The following is a 20,855-nucleotide window of genomic DNA, read 5'->3' on the forward strand; positions in this document are numbered from 1 at the left end:
TTTATCACACATATAATTATCGTACTTATTAATGAGTTAAAACCATAGAGATAATTATCGAGGGATGTGGTGGGATGACGATCCCTCCAACCTTAATCAGAGATCTTGGATGTGATTCCTGGGAATGGAGAAACACTTGATAGGAGTAACAAAGCTAGGGATTTTATTAAGAATCTTCAAGATTTAATACACACACACACACACACACACACACACATATATATATATATATATATATATATACATATATATATGTCACGACCCAAAATTCCTCCGTAGGAGTCGTGATGACACCTAGTCTCTAAACTAGGTAAGCCTAACATCAACTGAATTAATATTGACATTTACTAACTTTAAATTAAATAACTCTGAATAAATCACAATTCCCAAAACTGGTGGTACAAGTCATAAGCCTTTCTAAGAGTAGTTATACAAAATAAATACAACACTGTTCCAGAATGAGAAAGAATCAATGGAACGTAATTACAAACAAAGGTGACTCTGAGGTCTGCGAACGCAGCAGCATGTTACCGTGAGTCTCCACCGCGACGACCCGCACAACTACTATCGATCAATACCTGGATCTGTACACAAAAATATACAGAAGTGTAGTATGAGCATACCACGGCGGTGCCCAGTAAGTATCAAGACTAACCTCGGTGGGGTAGTGACGAGGAACAGTCAAGACACCTACTGGTCAAATGAAATGAACATGATATGATAATAAAATATCAAGATAAAGATAACGAGGAAATATCAACAGCATAGAGAAATCAAAATACAAACAGTAGGGACAATAAAGGGAGAACACGGGTAGTAACAGACGATAACCAAGTAAATCAACACTGACATAACAGGGACAGAGACAAGTAAAAATGTATTCAAATAAAGAAGGCAATGTCAACTCAATCAATCACATCATGTCTAATACACAATCCCGACCATCTCAATCCTCGGTTTCTCATATCATAATCTCAACTCCCGAACTTTCAGCACACATGGCACTTTGTGCCCACATATTTTTCATCTTACTTTTAACAATAAAATTCACATGCTATACAATACATAATGTCCGTACAAATGTACTCAAGATGTTCAAGAAGTCTCATTTACATAATATAAAGTAAATTATAATTTCTAAACTAATTAGGAAAATCAACGAGGAAAGGTGAAGTTGTTTTTAGAAATCATTTGACTAAAGAAAGTACCCTTTTCAATTATAATACAACATCGAATGAATTATTACCTTTAACATGGGAGTTAATAACTTAAAAGTTAGTAGAAATCCCCTTTTAAATAAAATACAACCTCAGACGGTTTAAGGGAATATAATTGAGAAACTAATTGAATTAAAGATGTAACAATTATTGAAGTCTGAAGTATTGAAATGTGTGTGTGTGTGTGTGTGTGTGTGTATATATATATATATATATATATTACGGCGAGGTATTGAAAACACTATAGGTTTTGACATAAAGAATCACAACAGTAAAGGAATTTAAACAGTTAAAACACTTGAATTAATAACAACAAATAAACACAGTAACAAAAAGTGCACGGCATCACCCTTCATGCTTTAACTCCCAATCCTCACCATGCAATCAATAATAGAAATGTGCACGGCATCACCCTTCGTGCTTTATCACTATTCCTCACCGTATGAATAATATAAATGTGCACGGCATCACCCTTCGTGCTTTATCACTATTCCTCACTATATGAATAGTATAATGTGCACGACATCACCCTTCGTGCTTTATCACTCTTTCCTTACCCAAACAGTAGAAACAACAACATCCCGACAAGGGAATCAATAATAGAAACAAATACATCCCGGCAAAGGAATCAACAATAGAAACAAATACATTCCGGCAAGAGAATCAACAATAACCAATCTTGTTCCAATAATTAACTTCACAAGATAAATTCCAACTTGAGTCAATACTCAATAACGGTCAAAATACCAAGGAAATACCATAAGCCTGGTCAACATGAATACTCATCAAATCAAGCATGAATAGTACGTAATAGGGATCACGGAAAAACCAAGAAGCACACTAACCTTAACAAAACAACAAGACATAATACGTATGTGATAACTACACTGGTAACCACAATAATTGAACATGTAACACATTTACACGAAGTCATAGAGGAACTCACAATTAAGAAGTATCAAAATAATAAGGAAGACAATCACTTCAATTAAGGCAATTAGGGGTCAAGTAACACGTAAGAATTAGAGGAAACCTAGCAACATCATATGGAGCATATAAAGGTAATTTAAGCAATTAGGAAACTCAATCATAACGGAACACTTTGCACATAATGAACACAAGGACCTAAGAACCATAGAGGCAAATTTTCACAAATAAGTCTGAGCACACACTCGTCACCTCGCATGCACGGACTACAATTAGCATAGAAGACTCAAATCCTAAGGGGAAGTCCCCCACACAAGGTTAGGCAAGATACTTACCTCAAAGACGACAAACCGATACTCTAAAATGCACTTCTCGGGTGAAAAGACCTCCGGACGGCTCGAATCTACTAACTTCAAAGCACAAATAAAATATATAAGAAACTATTCCGGATCATAAAGTCTCAATCTTTAACAAAATCCAAAAATCGACCCTCGGGCCCGCACCTCGGAACCTGACAAAAACAAAAACTGAATACCCATTCCAATGTGAGTTCAACCATACAAAATTTATTAAATTCCGATACTATTTGGCTCCTCAAATCGTGATTTTTCATTTTAGGAATTTCCTTCAAAAACCAACTTTTCTCCCAACCCAAAACACAAATTAAATGATGAAAAAGAAGATAAAATCATGAAATATGTTGATTCTAGGTGAAGAACACTTACCCAATCGATTTGTGTGAAAAGCCCTCAAAATATTGCTCAAAATCGAGCTCCACAAGTCAAGTTATGGTGAAAATGGTGTAACCCTCGATTTTGGGATATATTCTGTCTGCCCAGGGATGTATGCATCGCGATCGCGAAAATTGGGTCGCGATCGTGGAGAAAAGAATCAAAACTGTCAAGAAATACCCTTCGGGATCGCAAGAAAAAGGATGCGAAAGCGATGAACAATGGGCAGGAGCTTACGCGAATGTGGGGCAATTGATGCGAACGCGAAGAGGAAATAGACATCCGGCCCCAGCTCCTAATTTCTACTACGCGAATGCGAGGGAACAAATGTGAACGCGAAGAAGAGGAAAGCAGACCTTCGCGATCGCGAGAGGTTCTATGCGAACGCGATGAAGGAAAAAGGGGCAGATCAACAGAATTCTACGCGATCGCGACTGGAGCTACGCGATCGCGAAAGAAGGCGACAAACACCAGAAACCAGCAATCTAAAACTATGCAAAAATCATTTCGAACCAATCCGAAACTCACCCGAACCCTCGGGGCTCCAAACCAATATGCAAACAAGTCTAAAAATACAACACGAACTGGTTTGCCCGCTCAATTCATCAAAATAACTTCTAAAACTACGAATGAGACGCCAAAACGCATGAAAATCAAACTTAAACTTCAAGAACTTCTAGAATCAGAACCGAGCATCCGAACCCTATCAAATCAACTCCGAATGGCGCCAAACTTTGCAGACAAGCCCAAATTGACATAACAGAGCTATTGCAACTCTCGGAAACGCATTCTGACCCCGATATCACCAAAGTCAACTATGAGTCAAACCTCTCCATTTTCCAAACTCCAACCTTTTCAACTTTCGCCGAAACACCTCAAATTACCCTACGGACCTCCAAATCTGAATCCGGACGCGCGCCTAAGTCCAAAATCACCATACGAAGCTGTTGAGATCACCCACGACCCATTCCAGGGTCGTTTACTCAAAAGTCCAATTCCGGTCAAATTCTCACCGTTTAAACTTCCAAAACTAGTTTCCTTCTTCCAATTTGACTCTGAATCATTAGTTAACTGAATTCAACCATGCACGCAAGTCGATACACATATTATGAAGTTGCTCGAGACTTCAAACTACCGAACCGGGCTCAATTGCTCAAAACAACCAGTCGGGTCGTTACAATATATATATATATCTTGCTAACCTACTACATAGTTGTAGTAGGTTAGCATTGTATACACTTTTCAGTTCTCCAAAATACCCCTAGCATCACATCAACAACATATGAACTAATTGGGTTTTTTTGTCATTTCCTTGTTCAATCTTCTTCTTTACCCTTTCAATCCAGCGTCAGAATCTTTGAAGGATGTTAAATTTGGCTCTATTTTCATTTTCAGTGGGGATTAACAAAACACTCCATTAACTTTAATCCAAAAACTAACCCACTTTCAGAAGGGATTAACATATTTTTAACTCCTCGTCCTTCCGAAGAAGCTCCAAAAACTAAACACAAATCTCAAAAAATAACGTATTGTTGTTTATGAGATTTCCAACATATCTATTCTTTAATTCAGCCATCAAATGTTAAGCCAAATCTAACCAATTTCTTTGAGTGAAGCTTCTGATCTTCTTAAGCTTGTAAACCCAGCAAACAAAAGTAAAACCAAATCTAATCAACTTCATTGTTCTGAAATATAAACCCAGAAATCAAGAGGTAAAATAAAGCTAACCAATTTCATTGTTATAATATGAAACTAAAACAATAAAATTGGTTGTAATCTGAAAGTTTCTGATATTTTAATAGGATTGATCTAGATGGGAATGGATTGATCTCATCGTCAATTTATCTCACTTTTTTGGCAACCTAACTGGGTGTGGTACTGTGATTTAGATGGGTGTGATTCTTTCTTCATGGATGTACTAGGAATTGCGCAGAAGAAGTGGAAGGTGTTTGGGTGGAAATTGTAGAGTAGAAAGGTAATTTTTGTAAAGACAAAAGAGTCCCTACATTTAATGTGCTGGTGGAGCCTGATTGGAGATTGCCAGGGGTATTTTGGAGAACTGAAAAGTGTATACAATGCTAACTTACTGTAACTGTGTAGTAGGTTAGCAAAACCCTATACATATATACACGACGAATACTCAATTAGCTAATTATCCTTTGCTAAGGATAGCTCTGATTTGTTCTTGTCTGGTCAGGAGCGCTTCCTTATTTGATGGGCTTCACACGATGCGAATCTAAATTAGATGGGACGCCGATGAGTTCCAAATACCATGTTATTACTAAAATAGAAAAAAGGAATTTTAAGCATGAATTCTCCTCTCAAGTTGAAGAAAAGATAAGACAACTTCATAAGAAGATCCCTGAATAAAACTTTAAACTTAGTTAACATTTCATCAAAATAAAAAAGAACAAAAGAATTACATTCATGTATATGGGGCATATTGCCGTATTGCGGAGCAAGGAATCTCTTTTTTTTTTTAAAAAATAATCGTGGTGTTCGGATCATCTTGTCCGTACCTCGACTAATTCCATGAGGTATCTTCTACCTTTGACCAGTACGTATCGAATAATTCTGTCCATCATAACTTGAACATATGGAAATAATTACCAATATTTTTGCCTCTGCTAGAATTTAATCCTATTGAGCAAGTAATGCACATAAAAGTATTGATGTATAAGTTGTGTATTTAAAACAAGTAATTTACCATTGCAAGATCATTTAAAACATTTTTTTGTTGTCGCTATAAAAGTGGAATTGCCTTTGAAAAGGGGAAAATGGATCAAGAGTCATAAAAAAAACAAAATTTGCCATATGAGAAGTGGAAAATGGACTTTGGCATTCGTGTGTGTATATATATATATATACACACACTCTGCCACATCATCGTTAAGGGTGCAAATAATTCTATTTAAAATAAGTTTAGGGGGGTAATAGAATTCCCGCAAAGAAAAAGTGTGTAGTTGGGAATTCGGGTATAGGTCAGGGGGTACTTATGCATTTTCCCTATATATATTAACGTTTGAATTAGACAATTAATGCATTAAATTGTTGATGAAATTGAGAAGAGGAAACTCGAACATGGTTGTAGACCAATAAAAAAAAAAAAAACGATTTGCGAAGAGGAAATTCGAATATTGAATGTTAAGTAAAGGAAACTAATTAATATTTGAATGAGACAATGTATTAAATTGTTGAAGAAATTGAAAATGAGAAGAGGAAACACGAACATGGTTCAATTATGTTAATAATTCATAGGTGGATTCACGATTTTAAATTTTTGTGGGTTCTACATTTAAGGTTTTAACATTCAATCTATTATATTTTTAAAGTTATAGGTTCATATTTACTATTTAATAATTTTTATATATAAATTTATATTCTGCCTTGAAAGTTATGGGTTCAATTGAACCCGTAGCTATAATGCTACATTCACCATGGGTTAACATACTCTCATTCTGGATGATGGAAAGGATTTGTTTTCCCTATGATTGCAAAAAGAAAGAAAACGATAGCTAGTGTGCAAGATATCCGGTGTGTTCAGGAAGGTTCGCACTCAAAGGGGTGTGACGTATAGAGCTTACCCTAATACAAATATTAATTATTGTTTTTACAGCTCAAACCCGTGATCTATAGGTCATATGGAGATAACTATTCCGTTATTTAAAAACGGTCGCTTATATTTTGAGATAGGTTTAAGGTGGTCTCTTAATTTACTCCTTAGTGTAGTTTTTATCCTCTGCGTTTGCTCAAAGTGAGCACTTTTGATCAAGGGGTTATTATTCAAAGAAACCTACCCCCAAGAGATAGCTTCCCATAACATAGTATATAGATAGAATACTATGTCAAAAGAACTGCAAACATTAATGTCTTAAAATATATAAATATTATAGAATAATATTGTTGGTGCCTCTTCAGCTTATCAAATGGATAAAGGTCATAAACAATTTTCCGAGTCGCAAGTTCTTGCTACGTAAGGCAACAAATTATGCTCTATTCAATTTTTTTGATTTGTCGGATACATCCGATATTTGATACTCGCATTAAAGCCTCAACTAAATTAAAGTCGAGTCGAAAAATCTTATATTGAGGAGTAAAATTCTATCTAATAAAGGCACTTATGGACTCAAAGTTCGAACATCAAACCTCTGGTTAAGATTAACGAAAGAGTACTTACCGCCAGGGATAGAAGGGGGTTAATCGAACCCCTTTTGCTGAAAATTATAATGTATATATAAGGTTAATTTTTTTTTATGTATATATATTAGGTGTCGAATCCCCTTAATTTCTTTGTGTGTGTACTTGTTTTTATTTTTTGATTCTCCTTAGTAAAAAGTCTATTTCAACCACTGCTTACCACTTCTCCACAATGTTTATTGGTACGTACATAAAAGTTTGTGCCATATATAACTTATTAAGAGCTCAAACTTGAAACCTGTTGGGATAAAACGGTCTAAAGGTACTCTTAACATGGTGTGATATTGTTCGCTTTGGACCAAACTCACATAATTTTTTTCAAAAGGACTCACACCACTAAGAGCATCCAGCTCCTTATAAATATAATTGTTTTTCTTTCTACTTTTCATGTTGGACTTTGTTCACACGCCCATTAAAAGTGAAGACACCACAAACCTTTGGTGGTTATTTCATACATTTATGTAAAGAGGATTCTTGTCTATTCCTATGCATTGCTTTGTGATGTTAGGTATATAAACTTACTCACCCTTATTTATTCTATTATCTATATAATAAAATTTGACCACTGAGCCATAAGCCATTTTAAAAGTTCAATATCGACATCTTCTTGGTTCAGTTTAAGACAAGTGGCCAAACATAACATGTCCATTGAGATCCTTAAAAGTCGAAAAGTTAAAATATAAATAATAACTACCCTTAATTAAAAAATAATTAACTATTAATTTATAAGTCCACACTATTTACTTGATTGATAATGAAACTGAAGCTTACGAGATCCTAATTGGAATCATTTTGTGATGACCCGATAGGTTATCTTATTTATGTTTTAGGACCTAATTCTGTATTTCGAAACCTCAAAAAACTTCATCTTAGCTCTCCTTGATTTGCATGCACAGTCCGAGTATTTTTTCGGAAAGTTTTTATGTTAAAAACTGATAAAAATAAGATATTTGCCATAAAAGTTTATTTGAGTTGACTCAGTCAACGTTTCGAGCAAATAGACCCAGATTCGTATTTTGACGGTCCCGGTGGATCCATATCGTGATTTGGGACCTGGACCTATACTCGGAATTTAATTCGGAGTTCCCTAGCTCGAGTTATTAATTTTTGTCGAAAATTGAAAGTTTAAAAGCTTAATGATTTTTAAGAATTGACGATGTTTGAATTTGTTGATACCGGATTTATATTTTAATTTCGGAGCTCAGTACATGTCCATTATTATATTTATGACTTTTCTGTCAAATTTGGTAAGAAACAGAGTTGGTTTGACGTGATTCGGACGTTCGGTTGTGAAAATAAATTTTTTAAAGTTTTCTTGAAAATTTTATTGGATTTGGTATCTGATTCGTAGTTCTAGGCATTATTTTGGTGTTTTGATCGCGCGAGCGAGTTCGTATGAGGTTTTTTTGGACTTATGTGCATCATTTGTTTGGATCCCCAAGGCTCGGGTGAATTTCGGATAGGCTACGAAAGGTTTTAGACTTAGAAAATCTGGTGTTTTTCCTCAGTTCAGCTATCATCTGGTTTCCTTCTTCGCGATCGCGAAGAATGAACTGGGCTGGGAGGGTTTTTCTTCTATACGAACGCGAGATACCTATCGCGAATGCGGATCACAGGGGGGCCTGCTCTACGTGAAAGCAGTCAGTCACACGCGAACGCGTAGTGTATTGAGGTGGGGGTAGGGAATCTGGGGTGGCTTAATGTGAACGTGAGTCCAGTCTCGCGAACGTGAAGGTTAGATGGGCTATCTCTTCGCGAATACGTGGAGTCTCCCACGATCGCATAAGCCAAACAGGCTCTGTTCTTCGCGAACACGATGAACACCTGACACCAGTGATTAAAACAGTCCCAATTACGGGATTTTGCCCATTCTTTTAAAATTTCAAAACTAGAAAACCCTAGAGGCGATTTTCCCACGAGATGTTTTTCCCAATTTGTTAGTAAGTCATTCTAACCTACTTTCTTTCAATTACCCATTACATTTCATAAGTTTTCAACCTAAAATCTAGTGTTTTCATGATGGAAATTGGGGATTTGGGTAGAATTAGGAATTTTTGTGAAATTGGGATTTAGACCTCAAATTGAGGTCGGATTTCAAGACAAATTATAAAACCAGGCTCGGGGGGGGGGGGGGTTGAATGGGTAATCGGAATTTGATCCGAATTTCTGGTTTGGACCAAGCGGGCCCGAGGTCGATTTTTGACTTTTTGGGAATTCTAAATTTATGCATTGTAATTGACCGCGGAGCGAGGTAAGTGTTGAGTCTAACCTTGACTTGAGGGAATTAGGAACCCTCCGACTATGTGCTATGTGAATTTCATATGAGCGGCGTATATGTGAGGTGACGAATGCTTATACACCGCTGAATTACTTATTTTTCCTGATTTTCGGATATTCTTTTATTATCTCCTTCCTTGTCTTAAATGTTATATGCCCAAAATGCTTTCCATGCTTATTTGCTACCTATTAATCGATGCCATCTCCTGTTAATGATGTTAGATCTTTTTCATAGTTTCATTATTCCCTGCTATTTGCTTAAACTGACTTACTTGCACCTTCTAATTGTCAATTACTAGACTGGTCTTGCTGTGTAGTATTACTTATGTAGATTCCTATGTTGTACAAGGTTTACTTTTGAGTTCAGTTTGGTATTTATTGATCGTAAAGATTTTCATGATTTGACTTGTTAATTTGACCGTGCACATTGCGTATTTGGTATTGATATAGTGGGATCGGGTTGCACAACGCAACAAGTGAAATAAGGGTGGATTGATATGGTATAATAATGGTGAATTTGTACTATACGGTGGGATCGGGTTGCACGCCGCAACAAGTGAATAAGGGTGGATTGTTTCGGTAAAATAATGGTGAATTATGATACTGATATTGTTATATGGCCGGATCGGGTTGCGCGCCGCAATATATATATATATATATATATATATATATATATATAATTTATTATTGTTGATGTTGTTACGGTGAAATAAGGGAGGATTCTGTGTTGTACGATGAGATCAGGTTGCATGCCGCTACAACCTATACGTTTCCACTTCCTTGAGCTGTGTTGGTTTTCAGTATTTTTATTTGAAACTCTAAGGGTTGGTAATTCTGAACATCACTGGCTTATTTCTTAAGGCTGAAGCTATTATTTTCAGTTGACTATTTTATTTTGTTCTGTATTTCCTTTTTCTGCCTTTTTTATATACTGCGTATAGATTATAGTGTGAGTGACCTGCCTTAGCCTCGTCACTATTTTGTCGAGGTTAGGCTCGGCACTTACAGAGTACTTGGGGTCAATTGTACTCATACTATACTCTGTACTTCTTGTGTAGATTCTGGAGTCTGTCCCAGCGGCAGTTATTAGCGTGCTAGGATTTAACAGTGCAGCGGAGACTTGAGGTACAACTGCTCAGCGCCTGCAGCTCCTGGAGTCCCCCTCCCTTTTATCTAGCCGTGTATTTTCTTTCAAATAGCTTTATATTTATTTCAGATCCGTGCACTTGTGACACTGGGTTCAGGGATTTTAGTAGACGTTTAGCTGTTTTAGCTTCCGCATTTTAATTTGGATTTCTGAAATTATTTCAGTTCTTCTCTTTATTTAATTTACACTATTAACAATGGATAAATCGTTATAACGTTGACTTTCCTAGCAAATAAAATGTTAGGCGCTATCACGGTCCCGACGGTGGGAATTCCGGATCATGACAAGTTGGTATCAGAACACTAGGTTACATAGGTCTCACGAGTCACGAGAAAACTTAGTAGAGTTTGGAGGATCAGTATGGAGACGTCTGTACTTATCTTCTAGAGGCTATGTAGTTAGGAACAGTTTCACATATATTCTTCTCTGTCATGCGAGTTTATTCTACCATTAATGATTGAACTCTTCTATTCTTGGTCTCTCGCAGATGGCGAGAACGCTCACCGCATCTTCAACTGGACAGCACCTAGAGCCCCCTATAGCAGCTCCTACGAGGGGCAGAGGTTGAGGCCGAGGTCGCGCTAGAGGTTGAGGTAGGGGCAGAGCTCAGCCCAGAGCTCGAGCAGCAACATCAGTGATAGAACCTCGGGTGGAGTTTGATGAGGAGGTTCTAACCCAGACTGTGCCTGTCGGACAGCTCAGGTCCCAGAGGGGTTCATCGCCACCCAAGTGCTTCAGGATGCTTTGGTCTGTTTGGTGGGCCTTATGGAGAGTGTGACCTAGACCAGTACATTTCCTATGGCACTAGCCGTCTCTCAAGTTGGGGGAGGAGTACAGACTCATGCTACTCACACTCTGGAGCAGATGGCTCCCTAGTATCGGACTCTAGCAACCCTACCAGTTGGGGTAGTTCAGCTAGTTGTTGTGGCACATGCCGGTGATGGACATGCCATGTCTTCTGAGGGTTTATTGATATTGGAAAAGTTTACCAACCTCTTCCCAGATCACTTCAGTGGAGCACCTTCTGAGGACCCACGGGATTATCTTGACCGCTGCCATGAGGTGATGCGGAACATGGGTATAGTTGAGACCAATGAGGTTGATTTTGCTGTGTTTCAGATGACAGGCTCCGCCATGAGGTGGTGGAGAGATTATATGTTGACCAGACCATCAGGGTCGCGCGCTCTCACTTGGGACCATTTCTCTCAGCTGTTTCTCGAGAAGTTCCTTCTTGTCACACTGAGAGAGAGTTACCATAGGCAGTTTGAGTGTCTCTAGTAGGGCAGTATGTCAGTCACTCAGTATGAGACCCGTTTGGTGGATTTGACTCGTCATGTTATTCTTTTGCTTCCTATCGAGAGAGAGGGTGAGGAGGTTTATTGAGGGACTCTCTCACCCTATCAAGCTTCAGATGACCAAGGAGACTAAGGGTGAGATTTCTTTTTAGACGGTAGTTAAGGTTGCTGGCGTATCGAGGATAAAAGGTCTTCTAAGAGGCCTCGTCATTCCAGTGGTTTTAGTGGTGCCTCATCTGGAGGCAGGGGTAATTTTGGTAGGGGTCATCCTTCCAAGCCATTTCAGTCAGCGCTTCAGGCATCCCACAGTGCTTCAGGGAGTCGTGGTCCTTATGTGCCTCATTCTAGGCAGCCAGCCTACAGTGCTCTGCCAGCTCCTATCAGTGCACATCCTATTCAGAGTTATTACCGTGGTTATCCAACCCATTCGGGTCAGTCTCAGTTTCAGTAGCCACAACACCAGGATGGATATTTTGAGTGTGGCAGTTTTGGGCATATCAGAAGGACGTGTCCGAGATTATTGGGCAGCCCACCACAACAGAGTTCTCGTGCAATGATTTTGTCATTGGTTGCACCATCGCCCGCTCAGCCAGCTAGAGGCAGGGGTCAGACATCCAGAGGTGGAGGTCAGGTCGTTAGAGGTGGAGGTCAGGCCGCTAGAGGTGGAGGTCAGACTACAAGAGGTGGAGGCCAGCCAGCTAGAAGTCATCCTAGAGATACAGTTTATAGTGGTGGGGCATATCCCTGATGTTATGCTTTCCCAGCCAGGCCTAAGGCTGAGTCATCAGACGTTATTATCACACCTATTGTTCCAGTTTGCCATAAATTTGATTCGGGCTCTACCTATTCTTACGTGTCATCCTATTTTTCCTTATATCTGGTTGTGCCTCGTGATTCTTTGAGTGTTCTTGTATATGTGTCCACACCTGTAGGAGATTCTATTATTGTAGATCGTATCTATCGTTCGTATGTGGTTACTACTAGGAGTCTTGAGACTAGCATAGATCTTCTACTTCTCAATATGGTTGATTTTGATGTCATTTTGGGTATGGATTGGCTGTCACTTTATCATGCTATATTGGATTGTTACCCCAAGACGGTGACCTTATCCTTGTCGGGGTTGCCTCAGTTATAGTGGAGAGGGACTCTTGGCCATTCTACTAGCAAGGGTATCTCTTATGTGAAGGCTCGAAATATGGTCGAGAAGGGGTGTCTAGCTTATTTGGCTTATGTCCGTGATTCTAGTGCAGAAGTTCCTTCCATGGATTCAGTACCAGTTGTTCGTGAGTTTCCATAGGTATTTCCTACAGATCTGTCGGGGATGCCACCCGACAAATATATTGACTCCTGTATTGATTTGGTTTCGGGCACGCCGCCCATTTCTATTCCACCATACCGTATAGCCCCGTCAGAGTTGAAAGAATTGAAGGAGCAATTGCAAGATCTGCTTGATAAGGGCTTCATTAGGCCTAGTGTCTCGCCTTGGGGTGCGCCTGTGTTATTTGTGAAGAAGAAGGATGGGTCGATGAGGATGTGGATAGATTATCTTCAGTTGAACAAAGTCACCATCAAGAACAAGTATCGATTGCCGATGACTGATGACTTATTTGATCACCTTCAAGGTGCCAAGGTGTTTTCAAAAATTTATCTAAGGTCTGGCTACCATTAGTTGATGATTAGGGCATCCGATGTCCCTAAGACAACTTTTTGGACTTGGTATGGGCATTATGAGTTTCTAGTGATGTCATTTGGGCTAACAAATGCTCCGACAGCATTTATTGATCTGATGGACCGAGTGTTCAAGCCCTATTTAGATTCCTTTATGATTGTGTTTATTGATGATATCTTGATCTACTCTCGCAATTGAGAGGAGCATGAGCAGCATCTTCGAATCGTACTTCAAACTTTGAGAGACAGCCAAATGTACGCTAAGTTTTCAAAATGCGAGTTTTGGTTGGACTCAATCGCTTTCATGGGGCACGTTGTATCAACAAAGGGCATTCAGATGGATCCTAAGGAGATTGAGGCAGTTTAGAACTGGCCTAGAGCCACATCAGCTGCGGAGATCCGAAGTTTCTTGGGTTTGGGGGATATTACCGTCAGTTTGTGGAGGAGTTTTCATCTATAGCAGCCCTATTGATTAGGTTGACCCATAAGGCCCCATTTAGATGGTCAGATGAGTGTGAGGCGAGCTTTTATAAGCTCAACTTCTTTGACTACGACATTAGTGTTGGTGTTGCCCACATGTTTGGGATCTTACAGGGTATATTGTGATGCATCTCGTATTGGACTTGGTGTGGTATTGATGCAGGATGGCTAGGTGATTCCATATGCGCCGCGGTATCTGAAGGTTCATGAGAAGAATTTCCATGTTCATTACTTAGAGTTCGCAGCCATTGTTCATGTGCTAAAGATTTGGAGGCATTATCTTTACAGCGTATCGTGTGAGGTATTCACGGATCATCAGATCTTGCAGTATTTATTCAAATAAAAAGAGCTCAATTTGAGGCAGAGGAGGTCGTTGGAGCTATTGAAAGACTATGATATCACCATCTTGTATCATCCCGGGAAGGCCAATGTGGTGGCTGATAAGTGGGGATTTTTACTACTTATTAGCGTCTTTTAGCTTTTGTTTTAGTCCAAAAATATTTAATTGTGTTCCTGAAACTGATAAAATATGCTCAATAGCAAGAGTATTGGAAAATGAGCCACTAAGATGAAATCTAACTCAAGAAGGAATGTTCTGACTCAAGGACAAAGCAGGCATAAAAGCTCAAACTGCGGACCGCAGAATATCATCTACAACCACATATTATGAAGAAATGTCCATCAGAAACAAGTGAAAAGTGCAGACCACAAAATGACATGTAAGGCTGCTGAAGCTAAGCAAGATCATAAGTTCAGAGAGTTCTCATTTCAAGCTCAAAGTAAGTGCGGACCGCACAACTATTATGTGGTCGCAGAAGATCAACTATGCGGCCTTAACTGCATTTCTGCTGTCCACAGAAGAGCCTTGTGCGGCCGCACCCAAAAATGTGCGGACTGCAGAAAATGAGAGATGTGGCCGCGGTTCAAAATCGTGCGGCCGCAAATATTCAAATCCTATGAATCTGAAGCAAAGTGCGGATCACACATAGAATTGTGCAGCCGCACAACCTCAAAATGAGCATTTTTGTCCGAAAATTCTAGCTTTGTATAAATAAAATAGTTTCACTTTTTTTAGGTCCAGTTTTAAATGTTCAAAGTTCTTTAGCCATTTCTCTTTGCTCCTTTAGGAAATTTTAGCTTATTTTGGTGGTTTAACATTAGATTTCTACATTTTAATCTTTCAATATGAGTTTATTTATGTCTTCTTTTTTATTTTCTGCTACACCCACTATGAGTAGCTAGATTTTTACTCGGGTTGTGACCCCAACCCTAGTGTGTAAACCTTATGGGTAATTAATTTTATGCTTGTTTATGAATGATGTTTGTTATTCAGCTAGGTTTATGCTTCAATTGTGGAATTAATGGTTGCAAATATTGATTCATGCCTATTTGACTTAGTCTCTTCTTGAGAAAGAGAGGCCGAGTCTAGGTTAACTTAGCTAACAAAGAATTTGGTCAATTGAGAGATTGATTAATCCAATTAAAGGATTCAACCTAGAGATAGTAATAACCCGACTTGAGCCCTTATCAATCTTTTTGGTAGATACCCATTTAGGCTTGAGAAAGCTAAATTGGACAAAACCACTCTCTAACCGAGAGGTATTGAGTAGGCCACGTAGTGTTGTGAGCTATAACACACCCCAATCAATAAAACAACATAAAAGTCTTTATCCCATTAGGCAAACACCTAGGTCATGGTCACAACCCTAGGCCTTTTTATATCTTTAAAAAACATTTTAAAAAAATCATCTCTAGTTTTATACTTTAGATTTGCAATCCTTAGTTATTTTTAGAAGTAAAGACAATACCCTGTTTATGGAAATACAATCTAGATACTTCACGTACTCACTCCAAATATATACTATTAATTCCAATCTTAGCTCTCCGTGGATTCGATCCCGAGTCCTTGTTGGGTTTTATTATTGCAAACGACCGTGTCATACCTCGTTAGAGGCATGCATTTGGACGTGATCAATTTTTGGCGCCGTTGCGGGGGAGCATAAAATGGATTTAGCTATATATTTGATTTTGTGTGTGAATTGTCTTCTTTTCCTTCCTTGTTACTGATTTTTGTAAATCAATTGTAGGTACCAAAATGGGAAACAACAATGATCAACTCGGAAACATGCCTTTGGGGGATGTGAACGTTGAATATGACCATGTTGAAGAGGTTCCTCTTGACCCTCAAGCAAATAGAAGAGAACGGGTGCCTCAAGACAACGTCCCAGTTCCACCCCCACCTCCGCCAAGAGCGGCTCCAGAACGGGTGTTACCGAATGAAGGGTATGCAAGTGTCATTGTCCCACCCCCTATTAGGGTGGGCAACTTTCAAATCACGAATGTAATGCTCACATTGCTAGAGCAACAGGGATTCTTCACCTGGGCTCCAAGTTAAAATGCATACAAACACTTGAAGGGGTTTGTGGACACTTGTTGGGGAAGTAAACAGACAAACATCTCCGATGATGCTTTAAGGTTGAGGTTATTTCCATTCTTTATACGGGGGAAGGCCTTGAATTGGTTAGAGAGATTTCCAAACCATTCCATCCATACATGGGATGAATTGGCGGAGAAATTTATTTCCAAGTTCTTTTCTCCCGGGCATATGGCTACTCTTCGGGACGAGATTCTTGCATTCAAACAAGAACCCAATGAGCCATTGCCGAAATATGGGAGAGGTACCGAAAAATGGTCAAAGAGTATCCCAATAATGACATGACGGAGGCTATTATTCAACAAACTTTCTATCGGGAGATCAACACTACCAATCAATGCATGTTCAACCAACTTGCTGGTGGAAATTTCATGATAACACCGTATGCGGAAGCTTGTGAGAATTTAGATGAAATAGTGCATATTTCATCGGCATGGCAAAGTAGAGAAAATATTCCTCAAAGTGATCCGAATGTGATTCATCTATATAAAGAATTGCATGATCATGGGCAATCCATTGCCGAGTTAACTACCACAATGAATCAATTAGCCAAAGCTTAACTTCAACAAATGCAAAATCCTAAGCAAGTCAATACCATGGAGGGAGTTAATATGATGGTGAACAAAAGAAGGTAAAAGGGTCCATAAGTGCAAAACCGTGTGGAGAACTATGTACAAGAAGAGAGCGGGTTTGATCAAGATGAATCTTACAATGAACAAGAGGAGGAAGTGCAATACGTAAACAACTTTCAAGGGCAAAGAAACAACTCTCAAGGCCCGAATCAACAACAATGGCGACCTCAGGGTAATCAAGGTAATTGGAATTCTAACAACCAAGGTAATTGGAATGGTGGTAACAACCAAGGGAATTGGAATAGTGGAAATAACCAAGGCAATTGGAGTGGCAACAACCAAGGATATTGGGGAGGCAACAACCAAGGGGAGGAACAATAATCAAGGCAATCGAGGATCGAGTTTTCAAAGGCCCCCGATGTATCAACAACCAAGCAACCCGCCTCCTTATCCTTCCCATGGTCCAAGTTATTCCAACAATGAGATGGGACGAATTTAGAACATGTTTAAACAAATGATGGAGAAGAATGTCGATTCTGATGCCCAACTTGCCTCTCACAATGCATCCATCCGAAACTTAGAAGTCCAAATGGGTCAATTCTCTTAAGCCCTCAACACTTGTCCTAAAGGAGCACTACCAAGTGACATGGTGGTGAACCCAAAGGGTGGGAACAACACGGGGCATGCCATGACCATTACTACAAGGAGTGGAAAAGGTGGGGATGCACCCACCTCAAATCAAAGGAAACTTGTGAATGATGAGCTAGTGGTACAAGAATACGAGAGCCCGGACAATGCGGTGCAAGCAAATGATAAAGTGTGGATTGATATTGATGACAATGTGGAGGAGACTGAAGAGAAAGTGATCCCATCTAGGGATCACATTGTTGACATACGGAAACCAGTAGTGCAAAAGGCTAAGGCACCAATGCCTAGGCCTCCTCATCCATATCCTCAAAGGCTTTCCAAGAAAAATGGTGAAAATCAATTCAAAAGTTCATTGACATGATGAAGAGTCTATCCATCAATGTGCCATTGGTTGACGCCTTGGAGCAAATGCTCGATTATGCAAAGTTTATGAAGGATTTGATGACAAAGAAGTGATTGATGAATTTTGAAACTATAAAAATGACTCATCAAGTAAGTACAATTGTGTATTCAATGGCTCCCAAGTTGGAGGATCCCAGGGCTTTCACAATTCCTTGTACAATTGGAAATGCCGAGTTTGCAAAAGCTCTTTGTGATCTTGGGGCAAGTATCAATTTGATGCCCTATTCGGTTTTCAAGACTTTGGGAATTGGGCAACCAAGATCCACATCTATGAGATTACAAATGGCTAATTGTACCATGAAGATACCATTGGGAGTGATTGAAGATGTATTGGTTTCGTGTTGATAAATACATTCTTCCGGCGGATTTTTTCATTCTTGATTGTGAAGTTGATTATGAGGTGCCGATATTCTTTATAGACCTTTCCTTGCTACGGGGAAGGCTCTAGTTGATGTTGAAGCTGGAGAACTTACCTTCCAGGTTGGTGATGAAAAAGTGGTCTTCTGTATGTGTAAGTCCATGCGGCAACCCAATAACAAAGAGGTGTGTTCTTTCGTGGACTTGGTGACCGATGTGATTGTAGATGAAACAATTGATGTGATGAATGTTAATGATACGTTGGAGGACATCTTGCTCAACTTTGATGATGACGATATAGATGGCTTCATAGAATGTGTGAACTCATTGCAAGGAATGGGAGCGTACACTTATGAGCCCTGCAAATTGTCCTTGGATCTTGAAAATAGGACAACTTCTCCAACAAAGCCCTCAATCAAGGATCCTCCCATCTTGGAGTTAAAGCCATTGCCTCCACATCTTCGGTATGAGTTTCTTGGCCATTCTTCTACTTTACCGATTATTCTTGTTTGACTAACGTGCAGGTAGATTCTACATTGGTAGTGCTACAAAAGAAGAAGAAGGCTATTGGATAGACATTGGCGGATATTCGGGGGATAAACCCCACTTTTTGCATGCATGAGATTAACTTGGAGGAAGATGTTAAACCATCAATTGAACATCAAAGGAGACTCAACGAAGCCATGCAAGAGGTTATCAAAAAGGAGATCATCAAGTGGTTGGATGCCGGTGTTGTTTACCCCATTTCCGATAGTTCGTGGACTTCTCCAGTTCAATGTGTCCCAAAGAAAGGGGGCATGAAGGTGGGCACCAGTGATAAGAATGAGTTGATTCCTACAAGAACGGTGGCCGGATGGAGAGTGTGTATGAACTATCGTAATCTCAACAAAGTCACAAGGAAGGACCATTTCCTACTTCCCTTCCTAGATCAAATGCTTGATAGATTGGGCGGTCGTGCTTTCTATTATTTCCTTGATGGGTATTCCGGCTAAAATCAAATTCTTATTGCTCCAGAGGATCAAGAGAAGACTACTTTTACATGTCCTTATGGCAGTTTGCCGTCAAATGGATGCCATTTGGGTTGTGCAATTTACCGGCGGCTTATCAATAGTGTATGATGGAGATCTTCACGGACATGGTGTAGGATTACCTTGAAGTCTTCATGGATAACTTCTCGATGGTTGGGAATTCTTTTGATGATTGTCTAGCAAACTTGGACAAATTGTTGGCAAGCTATGAAGAAACAAACTTGGTTCTCAATTGGGAGAAATGTCATTTCATGGTCGGGGAAGGAATTATCCTTGGACACAAGATCTCAAATAATGGCATTGAAGTTGACAAGGCAAAGATTGAGGTGATTTCTAAACTTTCACCTCCAACTTCGGTGAAAGGTATGCGGAGTTTCCTAGGCCACGCGGGATTTTACTGGCGTTTCATCAAGGACTTCGATAAACTAGTGAATCTGTTATGCAAGTTTTTGGAGAAAGATTCTAAGTTCCACTTCAATGATGATTGCATGAGAGCCTTTGAATTGCTTAATTTCAAGTTGACTACTACTCCCACAATCACCGCTTCAAATTAGAGTGTTCCTTTTGAGCTCATGTGCGATGCAAGTGATGTAGCAGTAGGGGCTATTTTGGGGCAACACATCAACAAGATTTTTCATCCAGTTACTATGCTATTAAGACTATGAATAGTGCCCAAGTCAACTACACAATTATGAATAATGAGCACCTTGCCATTGTCTTTGCAATGGAGAAATTCTGCCCCTATTTGATGGGTGCAAAATTCATTTTCCATACGGATTATGGGACATTTTGCTATATTATGAGCAAGAAAGATTCCAAAGCCTGGTTGATGAGATGGGTACTTTTGTTGCAAGACTTTGATATAGACATCCAAGATCGAAAAGGAAGTGAAAACCAAGTGGCGAACCACTTGTCTCATTTGGAGGAGGAGGGGAGGCCGCATGATGGCCTTGAAATCAATGACTCCTTCCCCGTCCTTGCCTGATGAGCAACTTTTGGCTATTGCTATGAAAGAAGTGCCTTGGTTTGCAGATCTAGCAAATTATCTTGTGAGTGGTATCATTCCAGTTGAGTTCTCTTCAAACAAAAGGAAGAAGCTCAAACGGGATTGCCAAGACTATTATTAGGATGAACCGTACCTTTTACGAATTTGTACAAATGGAGTGATTAGAAGATGTGTACCAGAGAAGGAACAAGGTGAAATTCTTGGGGCTTGTCATTCTTCACCATATGGTGGTCACCATGGTTGGGCAAGAACGGCGGCCAAAGTGTTAAGTTGCGGTTTCTATTGGCCCACTCTTTACAAGGATGCAAGTGATCTCGTCAAGTATTGTGATGAGTGTCAAAGGGCCGGTGGAATCTCAAAGAAAAATGAAATGCCCCTCACCACCATTTTAGAGATTGATATAAATTTCTACGTGTGGGGTATTAACTTTATAGGTCCTTTTGTGAGTTCTTTTGGAAACACCTACATC

General features: G+C 39.4%; 2 protein-coding genes and 1 long non-coding RNA gene across 3 annotated transcripts; 2 read left to right on the forward strand and 1 right to left on the reverse strand.

The window, feature by feature from the left end:
- Positions 1–497: 497 nt before the first annotated feature.
- On the reverse strand, positions 498–2,935 carry LOC138884215 (uncharacterized). Its single transcript, XR_011404398.1, has 3 exons — positions 2,870–2,935; positions 2,480–2,554; positions 498–584 (listed from the first exon to the last, which is right to left on the reverse strand). It is a non-coding gene; the product is annotated as an uncharacterized lncRNA (long non-coding RNA).
- Positions 2,936–18,073: 15,138 nt separating this feature from the next.
- Positions 18,074–18,865, forward strand: LOC138882622 (uncharacterized). The gene is made up of 2 exons (XM_070163224.1): positions 18,074–18,322; positions 18,476–18,865. Exons 1-2 carry the CDS (start codon positions 18,074–18,076, stop codon positions 18,863–18,865), a joined length of 639 nt encoding a protein of 212 aa, XP_070019325.1.
- A 649-nt stretch (positions 18,866–19,514) lies between these two features.
- On the forward strand, positions 19,515–19,934 carry LOC104225909 (uncharacterized mitochondrial protein AtMg00860-like). Its single transcript, XM_009777785.2, has one exon. It carries the CDS (start codon positions 19,515–19,517, stop codon positions 19,932–19,934), a length of 420 nt encoding a protein of 139 aa, XP_009776087.2.
- Positions 19,935–20,855: the final 921 nt, after the last annotated feature.

Source organism: Nicotiana sylvestris, chromosome 12, assembly GCF_000393655.2.
Source record: "Nicotiana sylvestris chromosome 12, ASM39365v2, whole genome shotgun sequence".
NCBI lineage: Eukaryota > Viridiplantae > Streptophyta > Magnoliopsida > Solanales > Solanaceae > Nicotiana > Nicotiana sylvestris.